The sequence below is a fragment of the Symphalangus syndactylus genome, chromosome 3 (genome assembly GCF_028878055.3).
Source record: "Symphalangus syndactylus isolate Jambi chromosome 3, NHGRI_mSymSyn1-v2.1_pri, whole genome shotgun sequence".
Lineage (NCBI taxonomy): Eukaryota > Metazoa > Chordata > Mammalia > Primates > Hylobatidae > Symphalangus > Symphalangus syndactylus.
Window position 1 is genome coordinate 15,869,977 of NC_072425.2, and position 26,326 is coordinate 15,896,302.

The window sequence follows — 26,326 nt, forward strand, 5'->3', positions numbered from 1 at the left end:
TGCATTCTGAAGTCGTTTTTATTCGATAAGTAACACCATAATAACCAGAGTTCCATCTGAGAGGAGAGGAGAGTGAGAAGGGGTCAGAACCCTTTGGTGGCTGAGAAGCCTCCTCAAGGCTATGTTGGGGCAGTAGGGAGGCAGAGAGGTGAAGATCTTAGGGAAGCCCCTGACCCAGCCTAGGCTGCTGCCCACAGGGTAGGAGGAAAGCCCAGGAGGGGAGACAAGACCTCCCTGTTGCAACCAGGAGGCCGAGCAAGGCACTGGTGTTTGCAGCCCACAGCTTCACCCAGGAGGGGCCAGCGCTCCTGCCCTGTGAGAGCCTTTAGGTGTACAGTGGGGGAAAGGGCAGTTCAGCTGTTGGCTGGAGCCTGCAGAGGTTAGAGGAGAAACAACCTTGAGGTGCAGGGTCACTGCTCCCAGCCTCCAGGGGACTGTCGGGCGCACACGCCCACCCTGTCACCTACCAGTTCTCTGGGCTCCAGGTGGTGCCAGAGGCCTCCATGAGGTGGAAAGTGTAGGCCTGGCGCGAGCGGTCAGAGAGGTTCTGCTTGCTCTTGTGTACCACTTCTCCGTGAATGAGGACCAGGGCCCCTGGCAGAGACACAAGCAGGTCAGGAAGCCACCAGCCCCACATCCCCCCTCCCCAGGGCAGGAAGGGACATGAGCCCTCCTCTCTCCAGTGGTTCTGTGGCCCCCATCCATCCCCATTCCCTTCCCTGAAAGCTCAGGCATCTACAGCCTCCTGCAGGGTCAGAAGTTAAGCTATTGAGATGCATGTTCCTCTGGGATCAAGTCCCCTCTGCTGTGGACTGTGGCCTTGACAAGCCTTAGGAAGGGCTTCCCCTCCCGAGGTCTTTGCAGGATCAGGCAGAAGCCCTCTGTCCTGTGCCAGTCCACTGGGACCTCTCCAGTGATGCTGAGTTAGACATTGGTTTTCCCTTTTCATAAGAAAAAGGGCCCGCCCAACAGCCAACATTTGTTGAGCAGTTTGTTGAGCAGTGGCTATGCACTAGGCAGACTCTATGTCAACATATTTATCATCTCACTGACTTTCCACTTTACATTTGGGGAAATTAAGGCTCAGGGAGTCAGTCATTTGCCCAGAGAAACAGCCCATAAGTAGCAGAGTGTGGATTCCAGGGTGATCTGGGTCAGCCTGCAGGAAAACGTGCTGCTTCCTGACTTCCCAGCGCCCATCCAGCCCCTCCTCTTTCTGTGACTTCACTGCCCTCAGATGACCCAGAGGGCAACCTTTTGGACTCTGGGTAGTCGAGCAAGCACAGACTGATAGACTCAGCCCCCTGCCTCTCTGCCCTCTGCATCTGCCTACCTCTCTGCACTGGAGTGGGCACAAAGAGGCTGTTATCCCGGGCTGGCTCTGACCCGAGGAAGCTGGTACCAGGCGCTGAGCCAACAAGGGCCCGGACCATCCTTCTTGACACGCCACCTGCAGGCCAAGATGGAGAGCCTTAAACTCCTCCTTTCTCAAGGTCTCTCTCCCTAGGGGGTGGGGAGTCCCAAGTGGGCAGAAGAGACAGTTCCTCACTGGTGTGGGAGCCAGGGATGAACCAGAGACAGCCGTTCTCCAGCGTGGCATCCTCCACTGCGATCCACATGCCCAGCACCCGGCCCAGGGGCTCCGTGTACAGGAAGGAGGCATCCTGATGAGGGGAGACTACAGCAGGCCCACCGGGGGTGAGGAGCCCATCCTTTTGCCTGTTCCCACCTCACCTTGACCTCATTACCATTCCTCAGTCCTCTGGGTGCTCTCCAGGGCCAGGCTTCCCATGATCAGTCAGAATCTCACCACTTCCTGGCCCAGGGCTCTAAGGCAAGCGATTTCACCTCTCGAAGCCTCAATTTCCTAAACCGTGAAGTGGCTCCAACAACAACCTACCTCACAGGGTGCTGGAGGATTCTATGAGATGATGTATGAAAAGTGCTTAGGGCCCAACAATATAATCGCTTGATATAAAGTAGCGCTACTGTTTAATTCCAGTGAGATAACTCAAGCCACCCTTCTTAACCAGGGACAAGCGGCCTCCAGCCACCAGATGGTTCACCCAGTGGCCTAAGTTTGGGAGGTTGGGGCTTGGCGCGGTGGCTCACACCTATAATCTCAGCATTTGGGGAGGCCGAGGCAGGTGGATCACCTGAGGTCAGGAATTCAAGACCAGCTTGGCCAACATAGTGAAACCCCGTCTCTACTAAAAACACAAAAATTAACCATGTGTGGTGGCGGGCGCCTGTAATCCCAGCTACTTGGGAGGCTGAGACAGGAGAATTGCTTGAACTCGGGAGGCAGAACTTGCAGTGAGCCGAGACTGTGCCACTACACTCCAGTCTGGGTGACAGAGCAAGACTCCTTCTCAAAAAAAAAAAAAAAAAATTGGGGGAAGTTGGGTGCAAAGTGGGGAGATGCTAAGATCAGGCATCCACATTTTTTTATTATTATTATTATTATTATTATTATTTTGAGACAGAGTCTGGCTCTGTCGCCCAGGCTGGAGTGCAGTGGCACGATCTTGGCTCACCGCAACCTCCGCCTCACGGATTCAAGCGATTCTGCTGCCTCAGCCTCCCGAGTAGCTGGGATTACAGGTGCCCGCCACCACGCCCAGCTAATTTTCGAATTTTTAGTAGAGATGGGGTTTCACCAGGCCGGGCGCAGTGGCTCACGCTTGTAATCCCAGCACTTTGGGAGGCCGAGGCGGGCGGATCACGAGGTCAGGAGATCGAGACCACGGTGAAACCCCGTCTCTACTAAAAATACAAAAAAATTAGCCGGGCGTGGTGGCGGGCGCCTGTAGTCCCAGCTACTCGGAGAGGCTGAGGCAGGAGAATGGCATGAACCCGGGAGGCGGAGCTTGCAGTGAGCCGAAATTGCGCCACTGCACTTCAGCCTGGGCGACAGAGCGAGACTCCGCCTCAAAAAAAAAAAAAAAAAAAAAAAGAGATGGGGTTTCACCATGTTAGCCAGGCTGGTCTCAAACTCCTGACCTTAGGTGATCTGCCCCCCTCGGCCTCCCAAAGTGCTGGGATTACAAGTGTGAGCCACCACTCCTGGCCAGCATCCACATTTTTAAAAACCTCCCCACACGATGCTAGGGTACAGTTAGGATGCAGAACCACCGAACGAAGGAACATGGTCCTCAACAACAGAATAAACAGGCTGCTGTCTCACCTCCTTCCTTCCTGGGCAACTGCGTGTTTTCTGAATACCAAACTTTAAGACAGACCTCCAAAGGAGCATTTGAAACAGAAGGGGCTTTGAAACATTTGGGAGAGGAATGGTGGGAGGAACTGGGAGAGCTGGACTCAGACAGAGAAGGCTAAGGGTGGGGATGGTCATCCCTTTGGGGAACTGTGTGCAGGCTGAATGGTGGAAGAAGGTGGTCACAAGGAGGCCGACTTGGGCTCATGCAAGGAAGGAAAGGGCTTCCTGGGATGGGGTGAGCTCCCTGTCACCAGAGGTATTTGAGCAGAAGTAGATAATCACCTACCAGGGAGGCTGTAAAAGGTGACTGCATGGTGTAGGGTGTGGAACTAGATCAGCAATTTCTATGCTGAATTCGTCCTCCAGCAAACTTGTTAGAAATACAGATTGCAGGGCCGGGCACGGTGGCTCATCCCTGTAATCCCAGCACTTTGGGAGGCTGAGGTGGGTAGATCACCTGAGGTCAGAAGTTTGAGACCAGCCTGGCCAACATGGTAGAACCCCGTCTCTACTAAAAATAGAAAAAAATTAGCTGGGCGTGGTGGCAGGCACCTGTAACTCTAGCTATTCAGGAAGCTGAGGCAGGAGAATCACTTGAACTGGAGAGGCGGAGGTTGTAGTGAGCTGAAATTGTGCCATTGCACTCCAGCTGGGGTGACAAGAATGAAACTCTGTCTCAAAAAAAAAAAAACAGATTCCCAGGCCCATGCAGCCCTACTGGCTCAAGATCTCAGGGACTAGGGCCCAGGAATCTGTTTTTTTGTTTGTTTGGTTTGGTCTGGTGTTTTTGTTTGTTTGGTTTTGAGACGGAGTCTCACTCTGTTGCCCAGGCTGGAGTGCAGTGGTGTAATCTTGGCTCACTGCAACCTCTGCCTCCTGGGTTCAAGTGATTCTCCTGCCTCAGCCTCCTGAGTAGCTGGGACTATGGGTGTGCGATACTACACCCACCTAAATTTTGTATTTTTAGTAGAGATGGGGCTTCAGCATGTTGGCCAGGCTGGTCTCGAATTCCTGACCTCAGGTGATCTGCCCGCCTCTGCCTCCCAAAGTGCTGGGATTATAGGCATGAGCCACCACGCCTGGCCTAGGAAATCTATATTTTTAACCAGCTGGGGTTGCTGGCAGGCTCAGGACCCACTATATCAAGGACGCAAGGTTTCCCTACCAATCCACTATCAGAGGAAGGAATGGAAGGTAGCTACTCCTCTCCGGCCCAGGCTCCTACAGCAGACAGGAGCAAGCGCTTTCCCTCCTTCTAAAGATCTGAGAACCACTGCTGTCTTAGATGTCCCACCCATGGGCTTTTCAGGGGCCCTCAGCCCTCAGCTCACCTTCACCGCCAAAGTGAGGTTGCTGCAAGAGAGAGGAAAAGCCTGGTGAGGACAGAGGAGAGCAGAGAGGAACTGGGCTTGCTGAGACTCACAGGATGCTGCTGCTCTGGCCACAGGCATTTTCCTCTCAGGATTCCACATCAACACCCAGCTACTGAGCACCTGCCGTGTGCCAGCCCCAGGAGGGATGCAAAGAAAAAACCCCCACCCCTGCCCAACAAGCTCCTAGCATGTGCAAGCGCACACATGCCTAACAAGATCACAGAGCAGAGCAGGGCAAGGACTGGAGGGAGAGGCTAGGACACAGGACAGCAGTTAAGCCTTCCAGCCCCAGAGTCAGATGGGTCCTTCTTTTCTCAGGGGTTCTGGAAGGCTTCTTAGAAGAGGTGGCACTGAGCTGGCCCTTGAAAGCTGGGAGCACAGCATTTCAATTGCCAAAGAAGGGAGGAGGGAGGCCGAGGGAGGCCTGGGGATGACACTCCCTCCTACCACCAAATTTTTTTTTTCTTCCTTTTTGTGGAGAACGGGGTCTCGCTATATTGCCCAGGCAGGTCTCAAACTCTTGGGTTCAAGCTACCCTCCCACCTCTGCCTCCCTGAGAGCTGGGATTACAAGCGTGAGCCACTGCGCCTGGCCAAATTTTTCTTTTTTTTGAGACGGAGCCTTGCTCTGTCCCCCAGGCTAGAGTGCACTGGAGTGATCTCCACTCACTGTAACCTCCACCTCCTGGGTTCAAGCAATTATCCTGCCTCAGCCTCCTGAGTAGCTGGGACTACAGGTGTGTGCCACCACACCCGGCTAATTTTTGTATTTTTAGTAGAGACGGGATTTCTCCATATTGGCCAGGCTGATCTCGAACTCCTGACTTCAGGTGATCTGCCCGCTTCAGCCTCCCAAAGTGCTGGGATTACAGGCATGAGCCACCACGCCCGGCCCCTACCACCAAATTTTAACTGAGGCTCAACTAAGTTCCAGGTGCTTTAGCCGGAGGAGACGGATTTTCCGTGTTCTCCCACCAACATAATAATTCCAACAACTTTTGGCCTATTGTAAGGAAGGGCTTGGTATGAGCAGTCTGCCCATTTTACAGGCAGTAAACTGAGGCAAGTACAAGGAGCTCACCTTAAAGATGTACATGCTCTGCACCACCACAGGCATCTGGAGGCCCAGACTTCTGGCCAAGGTCTGGAGGGGGGCAAAGGTCATGCTGCCAGCCTGCCACACATGGCCCACCCTCCTGGCCCTCACCTCCACCTCTGCTCACCTGCACCTTGGGGGAGTGTGTGATACTCTTGAAGACGGGGTCGTGGGCATGCAGAGCTGTGGGACAGAAGGAGGCTGTCGGCCCCATCTCAGGCCCACGTGTCCCTCCACACCCAGCTCTGGGCACCCACACTCAGGCTTGCTTTGACATTCTCACCTGTTTTGTATGCATTAACCCTTCTGCTTGTTTACAACTGAGTAATGGGCTCCACAGGAGCCTTGCCCCCACCCCAGGCCCTATGCCACCCATGCCCTTATTCTTGACCTTCTGGGAAGCTCAGGCCAGCCCCAACTTCCCACCCCTCACAGACGACTAAGGGCTCCAAGGCACCAATCATGTGGAGCAATCTCGGTGCCACCATTTGCTCTGTGTGGCCTCGGGTAACCATTTCTCTCCTGTGAGCTTCAGTTTCCTCTTCTGTCAAATGAGGATTAGAAGAACCTGGGAGGCAGGACTGGTGTGGGACTCGATGGGCTAATGAATGTGCAGGGACAGCCCAGGGCCTGGCATGGGATAGTCCCTCATTGTCATAAACATAAGATTGAATGCATTTAATACCACTGAGCTACGTACTTTTTATTTTTATTTATTTATTTATTTTTGAGATGGAGTCTCGCTCTGTCGCCCAGGCTGGAGTGCAGTGGCACGATCTCGGCTCACTGCAACCTCCACCTCCCGGGTTCAGGCGATTCTCCTGCCTCAGCCTCCTGAGCAGCTGGGACTACAGGCGTGCGCCACCACGCCCAGCTAATTATTGTATTTTTAGTAGAGATGGTTTTTCACCATATTGGCCAGGCTGGTCTTGAACTCTTGAGCTCATGATCCACCCGCCTCGGCCTCCCAAAGTGCTGGGATTACAGGCATGAGCCACCGCGCCTGGCCGAGCTACGTACTTTAAAAGGGTTATGATGATATGGTAAATCTTTTTTTTTTTTTTTTTTTTTTTTGAGACAGAGTTTCGCTCTGTTGCCCAGGAGGGAGTGCAGTGGCAGTAGCTGGGACTACAGGCGCCCACAACCACGTCCAGCTAATTTTTTGTGTTTTTAGTAGAGACGGGGGTTTCACTGTGTTAGTCAGGATGGTCTCGATCTCATGACCTCGTGATCTGCCTGCCTTGGCCTCCCAGAGTGCTGGGATTACAGGCGTGAGCCACCGCGCCCAGCAATGGTATGGTAAATCTTACGTATATTTTACCACAACTTGTCTACGAGCTTACCATGATATAACTTCAGGTTTAACAATAAGCATTATAAGCCAAGTGCAGTGGCTTATGCCTATAATCCCAACATTTTGAGAGGCCAAGGCAGGAGGATCACTTGAGCCCAGTAGTAGAAGACCAGCCTAGGCAACATAATGAGACCTCCTCTCAATTTTTTTTTTAAATAAATAAGCAGTCTATAAAACAAATTATAATGTATGATCCTAAAGAAAAAAAGTGAGGGTTTTCTTACTTGACTTTGGGCTATCAGCAGGTCAGGTGCCCCTTAGGGTGGCTCTAGGGAGCACTGGACCCAGGAGCTCCCCCAGGCCAGGCAGTAGAGAGCCTGCACATGCCCATCTGTTAGGGGGGATCAGGTGGACCCCCTATCCCCAGTGCTGTGGCAGCAGTGTCATGATTAGCAGAGGGGCCCAAGACCACAGGGGAGCCTGAAGCCACAAATGCCATTCACCCTACCACTAACTTACTATGGGCTTTTTTTTTTTTTGAGACGGAGTTTCACTCTTGTTGCCCAGGCTGGAGTGCAATGGCATGATATCAGCTCACTGCAGCCTCAGCCTCTCGGATTCAAGCTATCTCCCGCTTCAGCCTCCCAAGTAGCTGGGATTACAGACATGCGCCACCATGTTCAGCTAATTTTGTATTTTTAGTGGAGACGGGGTTTCTCCACGTTGGTCAGGATGGTCTTAAACTCCTGACCTCAGGTGATGCCTCCCAAAGTGCTGGGATTACAGACGTGAGCCACCACGCCCGGCCACTATGGGCTTTCATTAAGGCTCCGAAACTCTTCAGGCTTCAGTTTCCCCAGTTTCCCATTCTTTTTCCTTTTCTTTCTTTCTTTTTTTTTTTTTTTGAACAGGGTTTCACTCTGTCTCTGTCACCCAGGCAGGCTGGAGTGCAATGGCACGATCTCAGCTTGCTGCAACATCCGCCTCCCGGTTCAAGCAATTCTCCTGCCTCAGCCTCCTGAGTAGCTGGGACTACAGGTGTGTGCCACTACACTCACCTAATTTTTTCTATTTTTAGTAGAGACGGGGTTTCACCATTTTGGCCAGGCTGGTCTTGAACTCCTGACCTCAAGTGATCCACCCGCCTTGACTTCTCAAAGTGTTAGTTAGGATTACAAGTGTGAGCCACCACTCCCAGCCAGTTCGCCGATTTTCTTTCCTGCATCCCCAACCCCCTGCTCACCGTGGCCAATTTTGTTGATGGATTTCTCCGGAGGGACCAGGAAATTTCCTGTGGCACAAAGAACAGATAAAGGCAGAGAACTGGTGTCTAGCCTTCCATGGGCAGCTGGCTTCAGCATGCTTCCAGCCCTGGGGGCAGATCCCTGAGTCCAGCCTACCCTCGCCATGGCTCCTCCCCAGTTCTAGGGCCCCAGCTCCAAACCTTTCTCATCAAAAACGCCTTTCTCAAAGAAGAATCGAATCTTGTCACCACTGCTCAAGAAATAGTCTGTGCTGCCCTGTGGAAAGGGGACATCAGAGGACTGAGACAGCATCCTGGGGTCAGAGCTGGGCCTGGTAAAGAGGGAGGCGGATTCAGAAGCTTCCCACTGTCACAGGGTTACAGACCCCCTGGGGGCTTCTCAGACTTGTCCACTGAGGCACAGACAGTGAGCCAGAACTTCAAGTGCCTGGAGGCACACTCCAAAGATGCAAACATGGAATTTCTTGGAAACCTCACTATACATGATTCAGAACATGGATGCTAGAGTCGAATAGGGCTGGTTCCCTAGTAGCCTTGGGCCCCTGGTTTTACGTCACCAAGACTTGATTTTCTCATCTGTAAAAAAGGAATAATAATGGCCGGGCGTAAGGACTCACACCTGTAATCCCAGCACATTGAGGCAGATCATTTGAGGCCAGGAGTTCGAGACCAGCCTGGCCAACATGGTGAAACTTCGTCTCTACTAAAAATACAAAAATCAGCTGGGCGTGGTGGGCACCTGTAGTCCCAGGTACTCGGGAGGCTGAGGCAGGAGAATCACTTGAACCTGGAAGGCCGAGGTTGCAGTGAGCCAAGATTGTACTACTGCACTCCAGCCTGGGCGACAGAGTGAGACTGTGTCTCAAAAAAAAAAAAAAAAAGAAAGAAAAAAAGAAGGCTGGGTGCAGTGGTTCATGCCTGTAATCCCAGTACTTTGGGAGGCCGAGGTGGGCGGATCACGAGGTCGGGAAATCGAGACCATCCTGGCTAACACGGTGAAATCCCCGTCTCTTCTAAAAAAAATTCAAAAAATTAGCCGGGCATGGTGGCAGGCACTTGTAGTCCCAGCTACTCCGGAGGCTGAGACAGGAGAATGGTGTGAACCCGGGAGGCGGAGCTTGCAGTGAGCCAAGATTGGGCCACTGCACTCCAGCCTGGGCGACAGAGCAAGATTCTGTCTCAAAAAAATAAATAAGTAAAAAAGGAATAATAATAGAACTGACCAACCAGGCACTGTGGCTCACACCTGTAATCCCAGCAGTTTGGGAGGCTGAGGCAGGCGGATCACGAGATCAGGAGTTCAAGACCAACCTGGCAAACATAGTGAAACCCAGTCTCTACTAAAAATACAAAAAATTGCTGGGTGCAGTGGCTCACGCCTGTAATCCCAGCACTTTGGGAGGCCAAGGCGGGCAGATCACCTGAGGTCAGGAGTTCAAGACCAGCCTGACCTATGTGGAGAAATCCCGTTTCTACTAAAATTACAAAATTAGCCGGGCATGGTGGCGCATGCCTGTAATCCCAGCTACTCGGGAGGCTGAGGTAGGAGAATTGCTTGAACCTGGGAGGCGCAGGTTGCAGTGAGCCAAGATCGCGCCCTTGCACTCCACCCTGGGCAACAAGAGCGAAATTCCGTCTCAAGAAAAAATAAAAATAAAAACAAAAGTACAAAAAATTAGCCGAGTGTGGTGGTGGGCACCTGTAATCCCAACTACTTGGGAGGCTGAGGCAGGAGAATCGCTTGAACCCAGGAGGCGGAGGTTGCAGTGAGCTGAGATTGTGCCATTGCACTCCAAACCGGGTGACAGTGCGAGACTCCGTCTCAAAAAAAAAATAATAAAATAATAATAATAGAACTGACTTCCCCAGGCCGGGTGCAGTGGCTCATGCCTGTAATCTCAGCACTCTGGGAGGCTGAGGCGGGCGGATCATCCGAGGTCAGGAGTTTGAGACCAGCCTGACCAATATGATGAGACCCCATCTCTACTAAAAATGCAAAAATTAGCTGGGCGTGGTAGCATGCACCTGTAATCCCAGCTACTTGGGAGGCTGAGATGGGAGAATTGCTTGAACCCAGGAGGCGGAGGTTGCAATGAGCCAAGATTGCACCATTGCACTCCAGCCTGGGCAACAAGAGCAAAACTCCATCTCCAAAAAAAAAAAAAAGAAAGAAAGGCCAGGCAGGGTGGCTCACGCCTGTAATCCCAGCACTTTGGGAGGCTGAGGCAGGCGGATCATGAGGTCAGGAGATCGAGACCATCCTGGCTAACATGGTGAAACCCTGTCTCTACTAAAGAAAATACAAAATATTAGCCGGGTGTGGTGGCAGGCGCCTGTAGTCTCAGCTACTCTGGAGGCTGAGGCAGGAGAATGTTGTGAACCCGGGAGGTGGAGCTTGCAGTGAGCAGAGATCGCGCAACTGCACTCCGTCTCAAAAAAAAAAAAAAAAAAGAAAAAGAAAAAGAAAAAACTGACCTCCTCAATTCTTGGAGGCTTCAGCCAGAGGCTGAATCTTACAGCAGTTAGGACACAGATTCTGGAGCTGAAATCCTTGGGTTTAAATCCTGGCTCTAGGCCGGGTGCCGTGGCTCACTCTTGTAATCCTAGCACTTTGGGAGGCCAAGGCTGGTGGATCACCTAAGGTCAGGAGTGCCAGACCAGCCTGGCCAACATGGCGAAACCATGTCTCTACTAAAAATACAAAAATTAGCAGGACGTGGTGGCACACGCCTGTAATCCCAGCTACTCTGGAGGCTGAGGAAGGAGAATCGCTTGAATCCGGGAGGTGGAGGTTGCAGTGAGCCGAGATCACACCACTGCACTCCAGCCTGTATGACAAGAGCGAAAATCTATCTCAAACAGAACAAAAAAATCCTGGCTCTATTGCAGTGGTCTGGAACCAAACCTGAAATATCTCTGAGACAAGCCTGTACATGTGTTATCTTACTCAGCCTCCCAAAACCCAAAGAGGTAGGGTCGACTATAATCCTCATTTTATAGAAGAAGAAATTGAAGTGCCCTTTTTTTTTTTTGAGACGGAGTCTTGCTCTGTCGCCTAGGTTGGAGTGCAGTGGCCCAATCTCAGCTCACTGCAAGCTCCGCCTCCCGGGTTCACACCATTCTCCTGCCTCAGCCTCCCAAGTAGCTGGGACTACAGGCGCCCACCACCACACCTGGCTAATTTTTTGTATTTTTAGTAGAGATGGGGTTTCACTGTGTTAGCCAGGATGGTCTCGATCTCCTGACCTTGTGATCCCCCCGCCTCGGCCCCCCAAAGTGCTGGGGTTACAGGCGTAAGCCACTGCACCCGGCTGAGGTGCTTTTTTTGTTTGTTTGTTTGTTTTGAGATGGAGGTTCACTCTTGCCCAGGCTGGAGTGCATTAGCACGATCTTGGCTTACCGCAACCTCCATGTTGGTCAGGCTGGTCTTGAACTCCCGAACTCAGGTGATCCGCCCACCTCAGCCTCCCAAGTAGCTAGAACTACAAGTTCACACCACCATGCCTAATTTTTTTTTTTTTTTTTTTGAGACAGACTTTCGCTCTGTCCCCCAGGCTAGAGTCCAGAGGCGCAATCTTGGCTCACTGCAACCTCCATCTCCCGGGTTCAAGCGATCCTCCTGTCTCAGCCTCCCAAGTAGCCAGGATTACACGCACGCATCACCACTCTCAACTAATTTTCTTGTATTTTTGGTAGAGATGGGGTTTTGCCATGTTGCTCGGGCTGGCGTTGAACTCCTGGGTTCAAATGATCTGCCTGCCTCAGCCTCCCAAAGTGCTGGGATTACAGGTATGAGCCACCATGCCCGGCCACAACTAATTTTTTTTTTTTGTATTTTTTGTAGAGACAGGGTTTCACCATGTTGCCCAGGCTGGTCTCGAACTCCTGAGCTCAAGCGATTTGCCCACTGCCTTGGCCTTGCAAAGTGCTGGGATTATAGGCTTGAGCCACCATGCCTGGATGGTAAAAATATTAAAGGTAATGATGCTAAGCATATGTCAAAGATTTTACTGAATTTGTTATTTCACAAGGAAACCAGTAAGATGTTACAACTGGTTCAAAGGAGAATTCCAAGAATTACACACACGTATGTAGATACTAAGGAATACTGAAATGAATTTTTTTTTTCTTTTTTTTTGAGACGGAGTCTCGCTCTGTTGCCCAGGCTGGAGTGCAGTCGCGCGATCTGGGCTCACTGCAAGCTCTGCCTCCCGGGTTCACACCATTCTCCTGCCTCAGCCTCCCGAGTAGCTGGGACTACAGGTGCCCGCCACCATGCCCGGCTAATTTTTTGTATTTTTAGTAGAGATGGGGTTTCACCGTGTTAGCTAGGATGGTCTCGATCTCCTGACCTTGTGATCCGCCCACCTTGACCTCCCAAAGTGCTGGGATTACAGGCGTGAGCCACCGCGCCCGGCCTTTTTTTTTTAAGATAGAATCTCGCTCTGTCACCCAGGCTGGAGTGCAGTGGCACGATCTCGGCTCACTGCAACCTCTCCCTTCAGGGTTCAGGCAATTCTCCTGCCTCGGCCACCCAAGTAGCTGGGACCACCGGTGCCTGCCACCATGCCCAGCTAATTTTTGTATTTTTGGTAAAGACCAGGTTTCGCCATGTTCCCTAGGCTAGTCTTGAACTCTTGACCTCCAGTGATCTGCCTGTCTCAGCCTCCCAAAGTGCTGGGATTACAGGTATAAGCCACCACTCCCGGCCCTTGAAATGAATTTAGAGATAGATGCAAACTGTTCAAACTTTTTTTTTTTAATTAATTTTTTTTTTTGAGACAGGGTCTTTCTTTATCACCCACCCAGACTGGAGTGCAGTGGCATGATCATAGCTCACTGCAGCCTCAACCTCCTGGCCCCAAGTGATCCTTCTGCCTCAGCCTCCCATGTAGCTGGGACCACAGGCATATACCACCATGCCCAGCTAATTTAAAAAAATTTTTTTGTAGAGACAGAGGTCTCACTTTGTTGACCAGGCTGGTTTCGAACTCCTGGGCTCAAGTGATCCTCACTCCTTGGCCTCCCAAAGTGCTGGGATTACAAGCATGAGCCACCACACCCAGCTGCCCAACTGTTCTATCCACAGGGCAATAATTGCATTCCCCAGGACCCAGTTCATGGTAACGTGATTGGAATAGAGTGGTACTGACCCCCCACTTGGACAAGTCTCGTGCATTATTATCAGTTTTATCCAACTTATGGTGTTGTAAAATAACTCAGACAAGGAAAGCTGGAGGTAACCCAAGAAAATGAGACAGGACGCCCACTGATCTTTTATTTTTCTCACAGTATCAAGAGTGAATATTGAGGATGTTATTGAGTGCTGGGCACCATGCCAAGCTCTTTTCTTTGCACGCATTATAAACCCTCTGCTTCCTGCGTTCAAGCGATTCTCCTGTCTCAGCCTCCCAAGTAGCTGGGATTATAGGTATGTGTCACCAGGCCCAGCTAATTTTTGTATTTTTAGTAGAAACAGGGTTTCACCATGTTGTCCAGGCTAGTCTCAAACTCCTGACCTCAGATGATCCACCCACCTCGGCCTCCCAAAGTGCTGGGATTACAGGCGTGAGTCACTGCGCCCGGCCAATATATCAGCTTTATTCTCAAGTTCTTCCCACCCCACAACCCATTAGTCTCTGAACGCAGCTTGGAGGGCGCAGGATTCGGCCCTTCTTACTCCTAGGAACCCTTGAGTGGCCTGCCTGTCTCTGGCTGCAGGAGCTGTCTCTGCTTCCCCCAATATCCCCCCAAACGGAAGGCAGCCGTGCAGCAAATGAGACCAGCTTTTTGGAGGAAACTGTCATTCCTTAACCGGTTCTTTTTCCTTCTCAAGACGCCATTCTCCCCATTCCCTGGAATGGCTTCCGGCTGTTGTATTTCTGCTAATGCCCACCAGATGGCAGGTACTCTTCGGCGTGAGTGCCAGGATCTCGCCTGGCCCAGGCGCAAGCAGTCTCATAATAAACTCCGACTAGGAAGTGTCAAGAGAACCGTGTGGGAGACCCCAGAGTCTTCAATTTACCCATTGCAAACTGTACTGGGTCCTATCATGTGACCTATTCGGTCACTGGGGGGGAGAAAATCTGAGTTCCTAGTCTCATGGGGGATAACATTTACACAGGTAGGAGTCATCCAGACCACTGGGCTCATTCCAGGTGGCTGGCCACAAAGTGGCCTTCAGTGGCCAGAGAACAGCCGGAAAACAGAAAGTAAAGCCAAGCTGGGAACAGCAGGGACTTGGTATCAAACAGATCTGAGTTGAAATCCTGACTCTGTCCACTACTAACTGTGTGGCTTGGGACAAGTGATCTGAACCTCATTTTCCCCACCTGTCTAATGGGGGGATAATAGCCTGTAATCTCAGCACTTTGGGAGACCAAGGCGGGTGGATCACCTGAGATCGGGAGTTCGAGACCAGCCTGACCAACATGATGAAACCCTGTCTCTACTAAAAATACAAAAATTAGCCGGGCCTGGTGGTGCATGCCTGTAATTGCAGCTACTCAGGAGGCTGAGGCAGGAGAATTGCTTGAACCTGGGAGGCAGAGGTTGCAGTGAGCTGAGATCATGCCACTGAATTCCAGCTTGAGCAACAGAGTGGGATTCTGTTTTAAAAGAAAAAAGAAAAAAAAAAGGACAATAAAGCCTACTTGATAACTTCCCAGTGAGGAGCAAGGGAAAGGTGTGTAAGGGGCTTGGCCTGACACCCTGGAGCCTTGGGATCCTCCCTTCCACGCTGCTGCTCTGGCTGGGGACCAAGCCCTCCCTCAAAGGCCACATCCCATCCTCATGTGCCCAGACACCTACCTGGGCTCGAAGCTGCTCCTCTTCCTGGGTGGAGAATTCTGTGCGGCAGTGGAGAGGAACATCCATTTCAGCCACTATCTCGCCAATCCTTTGTTGCATGGCCACACACTCTTCTGCAGACAAGAATCCTTCCAGCACCAGGAATCCATCCTGTTGGAACTGCAGGCAGGATTGAGACTCAGGCTTCCCCAGTCTGCAAATGCTCCTGTCTGACCCTTCCCTCAACTCTGCAGCTGTGTGAAGGTGGGACCAGGTATCCTGTTCACTGCCCTGTCCCCAACCCCAGGCATGGAGTCTGGCACCCAGCAAAGAGCAATCAATATTGGCTGCTTGAATGAAAGAAAAAGTAGTGAGGCCAGGTACAGTGGCTCATGCCTGTAATCCCAGCACTTTGGGAGGCTGAGGGAGGCAATAACTTGAAGTCATGAGTTTGAGACCATCCTGGCCAACATGGTGAAACCCCATCTCTATTAAAAATACAAAAATTAGCTGGGCATGGTGATGCATGCCTGTAGTCTCAGCTACTTGGGAGGCTGAGGCAGGAGAATCACTTGAACCCAGGAGGCGGAGGTTGCAGTGAGCCGAGATCGCACCACTGCACTCCAGCCTGAGCAACAGATGAGACTCCGCCTCAAAAAAAAAAAAAAAAAGAAAGAAAGAAAGAAAAAGAAAAAGGAAGCTGGGCACAGTGGCTCACGTCTGTAATCCCAGCACTTTGGGAGGATCACCTAAGGTTGGGAGTTCCAGACCAGCCTGACCAACATGGTGAAACCCCATCTCTACTAAAAATACAAAAACTTGGCCAGGTGTGGTGGCGCATGCCTGTAATCCCAGCTCCTCGGGAGGCTGAGGCAGGTGAATAGCTTGAACCCAGGAGGTGGAGGTTGCAGTGAGCCGAGATCATGCCATTGCATTCCAGCCTGGGCAACAAAAGCGAAACTCCGTCTCAAAAAAAGAAAAGAAAAAGGAGCGGGAAGGGGAAGTTGTCCCTGCCCTTCCCCTCCAGGCTTGGGTCACCTGGAAACACAACCTTATTCATGTATTCAACCAATATTGATTGAGAATCTACTGTGTCTGAGACACGGTTTTAGGAGCTAAAAGTATGGCTATAAGCAAGCCAGCCATGATGCCTGCCCTCATGGTGCCTACAGTCTAGTGAAAGAGACCAGCATTACACTAACCACACAGGTAAATTTACTGTCACAAACTTCGTGCCGGAGAGAGGATGAGCGTGAGTGCTGAAGGCAGAAGCAGCTAGCGTAAACTGGCTGGGAAGGAGAAGGGTCTGGGAGCAGCAGTGCTGAGGGGGTGACATTTCAAGACGGGACCAGCGGGATAAGGGAAGGGCATTCCAGACAGAGGGAGCAGGATATGGGAAGCCCCTGAATTTAGGAGGAACATAAGGAATTGGGAATGGATAGGGCAGAGTGAGGGGAGGGGTGGAAGAGGAGGCAGGAGGGTGGCAGGGGCCGGGCCAGGCTGGGAGCCGTATTCTATCCTGAGTGCAGTGGCAGCCAGGGAGGGGAAGTAGATGGCTTCTTCTGATTTGCCTCTGGTCCTCTTATTCTGAGGCTCTCGAGAGAGATAGGGAGGGAATGAATATCTGCACATTTGCCTGCAGAGTGTTACCAAGTTTTAGCCCCAACAGGAACACTGAAAGTCACCTACTGCTGGGCATGGTGGCTCACGCCTATAATTCCAACAATTTGGGAAGTCAAGGTGGGTGGATCGCTTGAGGTCAGGAGTTGGAGACTAGCCTGGCCAGCATGGTGAAACCCTGTCTCTGCTAAAAATACAAAAATTAGCCAGGTGTGGTAGCGGGCACCTGTAATCCCAGCTACTCGGGAGGCTGAGGCAGGAGAATCATTTGAACTCAGCAAGCAGAGGTTGCAGTGAGCTGAGATCACACCACTGCGTTCTAGCCTGGAAGACCAAGCAAGACTTCATCTCAAAAAAAAAAAAAAAAAAAGAAAGTCACCTACTGCAACACACCCACAAAGAGCCTAGTTTCCAGTTAAGGACACCCCTTTCCCCACCATGGGATGCCCAGTTCTGGCTTCCACACACCATTCATGACCACCCACCATGGGACCCTCAGCTCTGCATGTTAGGAATTAATCACATCGGTATCAAGCTGAAAATTGCCTCCCTGGGAATTGGGCCAACCACAGCAACCTGTGCAGCATACCCTTGATCCAGTAAATACACAAATACACTACTAGGAATTCTTTTTCTCCTTTTTTTTCTTTTTGAGATGGAGTCTCACTCTTGTTGCCCAGGCTGGAGTGCAATGGCATGATCTCAGCTCATTGCAACCTCCACCTCTCAGGGTTAAGTGCTTCTCCTGCCTCAGCCTCCCGAGTAGTTGGGATTACAGGAATGCACCACCATGCCTGGCTAATTTTTGTATTTTTAGTAGAGATGGGGTTTCACCACATTGGCCAGGCTGGTCTCGAACTCCTGACCTCAGGTGATCCACCCACCTCGGACTCCCAAAATGCTGGAATTACAGGCATAAGCCACCCCACCCAGCCCTTTTCTCTTTTCTTTCCGTTTTATTTTTATTTTTATTTTTTAGAGACAGGGTCTCTCTCTGTCACTCTGTCACCCAGGCTAGAGAGTAGTGATGTGATCATAGCTCATTGCAGCCTTGAACTTCTGGGCTCAATCAATCCTCCTGCCTCAGTCTCCCGAGTAGTTGGGACTACAGGTGCACACCATCACACCTGGCTAATTTTATTTTATTTTTGTTTATTTTACTTTATTTTGAGACAGAGTCTCGCTCTGCTGCCCAGGCTGGAGTGCAGTGGCACGATCTCAGCTCACTGCAAGCTCCACCTCCTGGGTTCACACCATTCTTCTGCCTCAGCCTCCCGAGTAGCTTGGGACTACAGGCGCCCGCCATCACGCCCAACTAATTTTTTTGTATTTTTTAGTAGAGACAGGGTTTCACCATGTTAGCCAGGATGGTCTCGATCTCCTGACCTCGTGATCCTCCTGCCTCAGCCTCCCAAGGTGCTGGGATTACAGGCGTGAGCCATTGCGCCCGGCCTGTTTATTTTATTTTTGAGACACAGTCTTGCTCTGTTGACCAGGCTGGAGTGCAGTGGCACGATCTCGGCTCACTGCAAACTCTGCCTCCTGGGTTCACGCCATTCTCCTGCCTCAGCCTCCAGAGTAGCTGAGATTACAGGCGCCCGCCACCACACCCGGCTAATTTTTTGTATTTTTAGTAGCGACAGGGTTCCACCATGTTGGCCAGGCTGGTCTCCAACTCCTGACCTCAGGTGATCCGCCTGCCTCGGCTTCCCAAAGTGCTGGGATTACAGAGGTGAGCCACCGCGATAAAAATCATGTAGAAACATATTTCCTCTCAAAGACTGGCTATAAATGATTATCTGGCCATTGTGAGAACTTGACAAAGTAAGTGCCCTCCTTTCTCTGGCCCTCAGGCTACCGAACGGGGATAGCAGTACAGCCTCCTTTATTGAACCTGGCAGGATGGGTGCGGTGGCTCAGGCCTTGTTGTCCCAGCACTTTGGAAGTCCAAGGCAGGAGGATTCCTTTAGCCCAGGAGCTCCAGACCAGCCTGGGCAACAAAGTGAGACTCCATCTCTGCAAAAATAAAAATAGGACCAGGCACGGTGGCTCACGCCTGTAATCCCAGCACTTTGGGAGGCTGAAGCAGGCGGATCACTTGAGGTCAGGAGTTCAAGACCAGTCTGGCCAACATGGTGAAATCCTGTCTCTACTAAAAATACAAAATTAGCCAAGTGTGGTGGTGCATGCCTATAATCCCAGCTATTTGGGAGGCTAAGGTAGGAGAGTCGTTTGAACCTGGGAGGCAGAGGTTGTGGTGAGCTGAGATTGTACCATTGCACACTCCAGCCTGGGCAACAAGAGCAAAACTCCGTCTCAAAAAAAAAAAAAAAAAGCTGGGCATGGGGGCGTGTGCCTGTGGCGAGACCCCGTCTCCTCCCCACCCCCACAAAAAAAACTTGTCCAGCACTTGATTCGTGGTAGCTGTTGTAACAGACCTTGAAACAAAGCTTCTAGAGCTGTATACGAAAATATTAAGTCTCAGCGTAGGAACGTATGAGTGATTTTTTAAAAGGCTGTGCCACACTAATTCCCACGAGGTAGCCTTTTGTGATTGGACGAACATGGGCCCTCCTGGGCCCCTCGCAGGCCCTGCCCCCTCCTGGGCGCTGCGCCCCCCCACAGAGTTGCCGACTCCCGCCCAGGGCTGAACTGGTGGGTTCCGAGGCCTTATTCTCGTTTTGGTCAAACACACACGTCCTCACCCCACCCCACCCTGGGTCCTGTGATCTAGACACCCCGGGCTATGTGTGAAGAAGTCAGGAGGGGTTGTGGTTGGGAACCCGCTCCTCTGGGCTTAAGTTTCCTCCTCGGTAAAATGGGGCAGGGGGTGGGTTGGGCACCCGGACTACTGAAGGTCCGGCGGACCCCCCCCGCCGTGACCCTCCCAGCCCCCACTTGCAGGCTCCTACCTTCTGGAGCTGCGAGGGGCTCAGCCAGGCCATGGAGACGCTCGGGGCACTGGGCGGCTTCTAGGTGCGGCCTCCTGGTGGGGAGGAGAAAGTTTAGGAGCCTGGGAGGACTTAACCCTTCCCTACCCAGAGAAAATCCTGTCCCACTACCCAACCCTCCTTCCCCAGACACAGCCAGATCAGCCTGTGACCTCCAGGCTAATCTCCCCCACCCCCACAACTCATCCAGGATTTGCCCTTTCCCATCTCCAAGGATTTTATCTGCTTCCTCTGTGTTTCTTCTGGAAACCACCCCCCACCACTGCTTACCAGGTGCCGGGAAATTATGCTCTGAGAGGGTCAGGCCAAGCAGCTGGGCTGAGTCCCAGTCCAGGCGCCGCCAATCCCTGTGACTCTGAGGAACGCCTGCCTCTCTCTAGGCCTCAATCTGGATAGAATGGGATGCAGGGTTGGTCTGGGGGATGTGCGGCACCCCTCTTCCCCAGGTAATGGGCATCCCAAAGGCGGAAGAGGTCCTGGGGAGAACTATCTGGGCCCCTCCCAGCACCAATCTGAAAGCCTCTAGGTCTTGGGAGGATTATGGAAGGGAATTAACGCATCCGTCTGCAGCTCAGAGGAAGGTAGGAGACATGGGGTATCTTAGTAGGAGGAAGGGGCTGAGGAGAGAGAGAGATGCTTCCTGTTACCCACCCTCAGGCCCAAGATACTTGGCATCTCAATTCAGGCTGGCACAGTGGAGCTGGAGTCAGAACAACACCTGCAGGCCGGGTGCGGTAGCTCGCGCCTGTAATCCCAGCACTTTGGAGGCAGAGGCGGGCGGATCATGAGGTCAGGCGATCGAGACCATCCTGGCTAACACGGTGAAACCCCGTCTTTACTAAAAATACAAAAAATTATCCGGGCGTGGTGGCGGGCGCTTGTAGTCCCAGCTGCTCGCGAGGCTGAGGCAGGAGAATGGCGTGAACCCGGGAGGCGGAGCTTGCAGTGAGCCGAGATTGCACCACTGCACTGTAGCCTGGGTGACAGAGCGAGACTCCGTCTCAAAATAAATAAATAATAAATAAAAATACAAAAAAACTAGCCGAGCTTGGTGGCAGGTGCCTGTAGTCCCAGCTACTCGGGAGGCTGAGGCAGGAGAATCGCTTGAACCCAGGAGGCGGAGGTTGCAGTAAGCCCAGATCATGCCACTGCATTCACTCCAGCCTGGGCGACAGAGTGAGACTCCATCTCAAAGAAACAAAAACAAAAACAAAAAGAGAGAATAACACTTGAACACCACCACCCTTCTCAGCTTGCCCTGCTCAGCAGCTGGCAGGGCCACTCGCTGGCTCTGAAAAACCGGCCGCTGCCTTCTCCAAAATGATGCCTTCTGAATGGCGAAGGGACAAAGTGTTTCAGGAGTGTACATGGGGACACTGCTCAGCCCTCAAGAGCCTTGGCCTCGAGTCAAGTTGTGTTTGCTGGGCCACTGCTCTAGGAGCTGCTGCTTGGTCCAGGCCGTCCCGGGGGCAGGGGGGAGCAGTAAGTGCAGCTCGGGCTCCTGGTTCAGAGGGGTTAGGCTGGGTGAGGGGCAGGCAGATGACAGAACCACGAGGTTCACTAGAGGCAGGATGTGTTCCCAGCTGTCCTCAATCCTTCTGATGCAACTGCCCAACAAAGACAGATGCCTACCATGTGGCAAGAACACTGAGGTCCCCTCGGGCTGGGCCAGCCATTCCCCTGGGAGTCCCCACAGAAGGCTTGTAGTAGAGACTCAGTGAAGCAGACTGTTTGCGTCCCAGATGTTCAGGCCTTACTTTCCCAGTGTGTAATTTGGGGCTAGCAGAAGGATCCCCTGTGAGCAGTAAATAAGATGAATGCTTCGCAGCTGATAAAGAGCTTGGCACTGGGCCTGGCGCTGAGTAAGTGCCTACCAACTGGTGAACAAGTTGTTCACCAAATGTTAGCAGGGGTTGCTCTGGGTGGAATATAATTTATTTATTTATTTATTTATTTATTTATTTATTTATTTTTTACTTATTTATTTTTTTGAGATGGAGTCTCGCTCTGTCACCCAGACTGGAGTGCAGTGGCGTGATCTCGGCTCACTGCAAGCTCCGCCTCCCGGGTTCACGCCATTCTCCTGCCTCAGCCTCCCGAGTAGCTGGGACTACAGGCGCCCGCCACCACGCCCGGCTAATTTTCTGTATTTTTTTAGTAGAGATGGGTTTCACCGTGTTAGCCAGGATGGTCTCAATCTCCTGACCTCGTGATCCGCCCGCCTCGGCCTCCCAAAGTGCTGGGATTTCAGGCATGAGCCACCGCACCCGGCTGGGTGGAATATAATTAACAATTTTTTGAGCTTCCGAAATTGCTGTTACAATCAGAGAGAAGACCGGTTTCAGGCAGAATGGAGAGCCCTGGGTGAGTGGGGGAGGGGGACCGGAGAGGCCTAGCCTCCCACTAACTGTTCATTCTGCTCAACTTTGGGAAGTGGGTGGGCGGTGTTTCTACGTGGTGTTTTTTTCCATACGTAAACCAGCTCCAGATCGAACTCTCCTGCTCCAGGCGCTGGACAGCCTCAAGGCCAGTGTGGGGGCGGGAGTGGGGTACCAAGCTGGGGGAGGGACCTCCACCATGGAAACAGAAAAGAAGGCCCCATCAGGGCAGTCACAGTCCAGCTGCTCAGCCTGTCAGCCCATGGCAGGGGGAGAAGAGGGAGGGAATCTTGGCTCAGGCCTGAGTTCACCTGGAGGGGTCAGAGTCCCCATGGAGGGAGGAGGGATAGACTCTGGCCAGTTGTAGAGGAGGTGCCCAAGCAGCCACCCAGGCCTCATCACTAAGGTCAAAGTCAGATATGATGGCCTTTCTTCCTCACCCAGTCTCCTGCCGCAGGGCGCCCACATTGGCCCACCACAAGGATCCTTGGTCTGGGTGGAAGACACAAGGCCATTTTTTGGGTACTAGCAGCCAGGTCCTCCACCAAAACCCCCATCTACCTACACAATCGCCACTGTTCCTTGAACAGTCCTGCAAGTGTGCCATTACCTTCCTGATTTTACAAATGAGAAAACTGAAGCCCCACATCAAACACCGCAGAACTGGCATCTGGAAGCAGCTGTCTCAGCCTCTGCCCTTTACGCCAGTACCTCCCAAAGGCACCAGAAGGGGCTGGGAGCTGAGGCAGGCCTCCCCACGATGACTCTCAGCCCCACCACTGTAGAACACTTGGGACTGCTGGAACTGCAAGGGACCTCTGAGAGCACACAGTGGAAATTCCCATTGTCCACATGGGGATATGGAGGCCACTGGAGAAGGGATCTGCCTAGCTTCATGCACATCCTGTCCCACGAAGGTGGGACAAAGGCCCAGGACTACTGGTTCCCATTCCAGTGCCCTCCTTTCCCATCCCCACCCATCAAAACTCATGAGGGGCCAGGCACGGTGGCTCATGCCTATAGTCCCAGCATTTTAGGAGGCTGAGGTGGGTGGATCTCTTGAGCTCAGGGATTCGAGACCAACCTGGGCAAAACCCCGTCCCTACAAAAAATACAAAAATTAGCCAGCATGGCTGGGCGTGGTGGCTCACGCCTGTAATCCCAGCATTTTGGGAGGCCGAGGCGGGTGGATCAGAATGTCAGGAGATCAAGACCAGCCTGGCCAACATGGTGAAACCGTCTCTACTAAAAATACAAAAATTAGCCGGGCATGGTAGCGGGCGACTGTAGTCCCAGCTACTCGTGAGGCTGAGGCAAGAGAATCACTTGAACCCAGGAGGTGGAGGTTGCAGTGAGCCGAGATGGAGCCACTGCATTCCAGCCTGGGTGACAGAGTAAGACTCTGTCTAAAAAAAAAAAAAAAAAAATTAGCCAGCATGCCCCTGTGGTCCTACCTACTTGGGAGGCTGAGGTGAGAGGATCACCTGAGCCTGGAGAGGTCAAGGCTGCAGTGAGCCGTGATCACGCCACTATATTCCAGCAGTGCACTCTAGGTGACAGAATGAGACCCTGTCAAAAAAAAAACAACCAACCAACAACAAAAAAAAACCCTCATGAGTGCCCAACCACAGGTGAGTAGGATGACAGAGAATGTGCTGGCTATGGGATCCCCCGCCCAGGTCACAGCCTGTTACCTAGCAGGTGCTGTGTCCAGCTTACAACCTCCAGTAACTGCCTCCGAAGGCACAGGGTCTCATGGGGCAGAGAGATGAGCAGAGTGAACTCTCCTGTGGGTGCCCAAGCAACGTTCCACACAGCCCAGCAGGCTTCAGAGAAGTGAGGGAAGGGTCCTCCCATGACACAAAGACCTCCAAAGGCTACTTTCTGTTATAGATTTTATTTGATACTGTGACCGAGTCTACAAGTTCAGACCCACATGTAACGGATTTTTGCTTCATGGTTGTCAGAGGCTAGTGTGCATTATTTCTGAGGATTATATCCAATGACACGACGCAGAAAACACAAATGGACGGACAGACGGATGGACATAATCATTAAGACAAGAGACGCTAAAACGTGCCTTAGTGTCCACGTGATTGATCTAAGGCGGGGACCCTTCTAAGGTGGGGACCCGAGTGATCTAAAGCAGGGTGGCTTCCCGCCACCAGGCGCCGACTGGGCTATGTGCACTCCAGGCGCCAGGGACAGGAACCAGCTTGGAACCAAAGCCTGCCCTCCCAGGGGTGACCTCCCCATTCCCGACCAGCCTCTAAGTGTCTGCTCTTCATGAAGGACCAGGTGGCAACAGGGCTGATGGAAGCAGCAGAGGCCAGCGGTGGCACTGGGTACACCCATGCCACAGGAGGTGGGGAAACACAGTCTGGGCGAAGTGGCTCCTCTTGGCTCCTTAACACTGTGCGTGGAGAGGCAGGGCAGGCGCGAGGAGGGGAGGTGGGAATGGAGCACCGTTCATCCGGGGATTAGCCAACCCGAGTCTCCTCCCTCCTTGGCAGCTCCAGAACATTCCCTTTGGCCAACAGCCACAGAAATGAGTGCCTGCCAAGACACATGGAGGAGAAAGAAAACAAGACACCCAAAAAAACCCCAAAAAACAAACGAAAAAACCTCCCTCCCCAGGAACAAATAGAACTCCTGGACCAAGGTCACACCAGATCTGGAAGACACTCTGCACCCTGCGCCCAGGGAAAGGAAACACAGTTCAACGTCTGGCTGCTTTGCTCAAGGGAAACTGCCACCCTGCCCTGAGACTCCAACTCACTGGCCATTAGTGTCTTTTTTTTTTTTTTAAGTTTTTTTTTTTCTTTTTAATACCTAAACCATCCATTTTCAAAGCTTTTTTTTTAAAAAAATTGTTTTTTGATTAAAAAAAAAAAAACAAACTAAAAACTAAAACTGCCACAAAAACTGAAGAGGCAAGCTCCAGGCCTGGCCTTTCCAGCTGGAGGCCTGCTCTCCCGTGGACCACACCGCAGAGCCCAGCCCGGCACCGCTGGGTGACTGTCCCACGGCTGGTTCACCCCGGACCACTCTGCTGAAGTCCAGGTGGGCATTAAATGCCCGGTGGCATCGCTAAATAAGGACAAGGGGACAAGGCAGCCCACCCTTCCCTGAATACCTTCCATCTGGGCTGAACTTTCTTGGGAATGTATAAGTTATTTGGATGAAGGAGGTGGGAGACGGAGAAAAATAAATACCAAGAACTAAAGTGAGAGTCCCAGGACCTCTGGTGGCAGCTCAGCCCCTGAGGCAGAGCTGGCCTCCAGGGAGGAGACCCTGATTATCCAAATACTGCGCTCTTGAGACTTGCTCTCCTCGACAAGCGCTTGCCCTGGGGGGCGTGAGTCTCAGAGGGAGAAAAGGGGCCAGCCCCACAGATACTGTCCTCTCGCTCTGGCCCGACTCACAAGTGGCCCCAGGCTCCTGCCCGGCCGCGAGGCTGGCCTGGCTGTCCGGGAGTTCTGGGAGAAGCTGGGCCTGCCCCTCCAGGGTTGAGGACTGGGCAGCGGTCCGCTGCTTGCTGTGCTGGGCCGGCCTGGCTCAGGCCTGCTCCTTGTCAGCCCTCCACAGCCGCTCCTTCACCTCGGGCGGCAGCGTGTTGAACAGGTCCTCCTCCACCACCAAGCCGCTGCGCTTGAGCAGCGGGCACTCGCCCAGCTCCACGGGCAGGCACTCCAGCCGGTTGCCCCGCAGCTCGATCTGTGTCAGGTTGGTCAGCTCGCCCACCCTCGAGGGCAGTGACTGCAGCACGTTGTTGCCCAGGTGCAGGGCCCGCAGCTTCCGGCACTGGAAGAGCTCCGGAGGGAGCGTCTCGATCTGGAGGGAAAAAAGCAGTGAGAGTGAGGTGGGTGTGGCCTGGATGGGGCCTCTGGGCTTCCCTTCCCTCTCCCCAAGATCTCAGCATCTTTTCTGATCCCCAGGCCCCCAGCACCAGCACAATCTGGGCCAAACTCTGGCCAACATCTGCCTGTGCGCCAGGTCTCAGCTCTTCCTCACTTCCTCCAGGAAGCCTTCCTCCAGCAGTCACTTCCTCCAGGAAGCCTTCCCTGATCTCCTGGGTCTCATGGCCCCTATGTCCCCACTTGCAGTGCTCATCCTTCCATCTGTTACCCCCTAGATGTGGGCTCTAAGGATGAGACCTGCCTGCCTCAATCCCCACTGTCTTCCAGCACCTGGCCCTGGGAAGTATATCACATTGGCCAGCTGCTCCCACCTCCGTCCCAGGGCTCACCAGGAGCCAGGCTGTTGGTTCTGCCCAGCTTAAGAACAATTTACGAAAGCAAAACAGCATGCTGAGAAAATCCACCCTCTAGGCCAGGAGCGG

General features: G+C 52.5%; 2 protein-coding genes and 1 long non-coding RNA gene across 13 annotated transcripts in view; 1 reads left to right on the forward strand and 2 right to left on the reverse strand.

Annotated features, from left to right (window-relative positions):
• PHYHD1 (phytanoyl-CoA dioxygenase domain containing 1) lies at nt 1–20,893 on the reverse strand. 10 transcript variants are annotated; one of them, XM_063635927.1, is made up of 13 exons: nt 20,325–20,891; nt 19,877–19,994; nt 19,568–19,638; nt 15,057–15,215; nt 8,427–8,502; nt 8,226–8,273; nt 5,816–5,871; nt 5,674–5,736; nt 4,552–4,573; nt 1,550–1,678; nt 1,334–1,450; nt 468–594; nt 1–371 (listed from the first exon to the last, which is right to left on the reverse strand). In XM_063635927.1, exons 3-13 carry the CDS (start codon nt 19,598–19,600, stop codon nt 326–328), a joined length of 876 nt encoding a protein of 291 aa, XP_063491997.1. In that variant the 5' UTR covers nt 19,601–19,638; nt 19,877–19,994; nt 20,325–20,891; the 3' UTR covers nt 1–325. The 10 variants fall into 10 exon arrangements, with proteins under 10 accessions (XP_063491997.1, XP_063491993.1, XP_063491994.1 ...); XM_063635923.1 differs by lacking the exon at nt 4,552–4,573 and having other exon boundaries at nt 19,568–19,627; XM_063635924.1 differs by lacking the exon at nt 4,552–4,573.
• The window catches only part of LOC134736159 (uncharacterized), an 11,026-nt gene continuing 4,727 nt past the window's right edge, over nt 20,028–26,326 (forward strand). The window contains exon 1 of the long non-coding RNA XR_010119957.1: nt 20,028–20,187. This is a non-coding gene — a long non-coding RNA (uncharacterized lncRNA). The remainder of the gene's footprint in view (nt 20,188–26,326) is intronic.
• LRRC8A (leucine rich repeat containing 8 VRAC subunit A) overlaps nt 23,863–26,326 on the reverse strand; it is a 36,882-nt gene continuing 34,418 nt past the window's right edge. For both annotated transcript variants that reach the window (XM_063635797.1, XM_055270808.2), the window contains one exon: nt 23,863–25,818. In XM_063635797.1, coding sequence (XP_063491867.1) covers nt 25,543–25,818 — 276 coding nt within the window. In that variant the 3' untranslated portion in view covers nt 23,863–25,542. The remainder of the gene's footprint in view (nt 25,819–26,326) is intronic.

Bases quoted from the DNA above. Each gene is read 5' to 3' on its own strand.
- PHYHD1 (XM_063635923.1), bottom strand. From the start codon at position 19,600: ATGGCCTGGCTGAGCCCCTCGCAGCTCCAGAAG. The intron at 5,872-8,225 runs GTGAGCAGGGGG...TCTGTCCCACAG, and splicing joins CATCAACAAAATTGGCCACG to CTCTGCATGCCCACGACCCC. The intron at 5,737-5,815 runs GTGAGCAGAGGT...GCCCCCCTCCAG, and splicing joins CACACTCCCCCAAGGTGCAG to ACCTTGGCCAGAAGTCTGGG.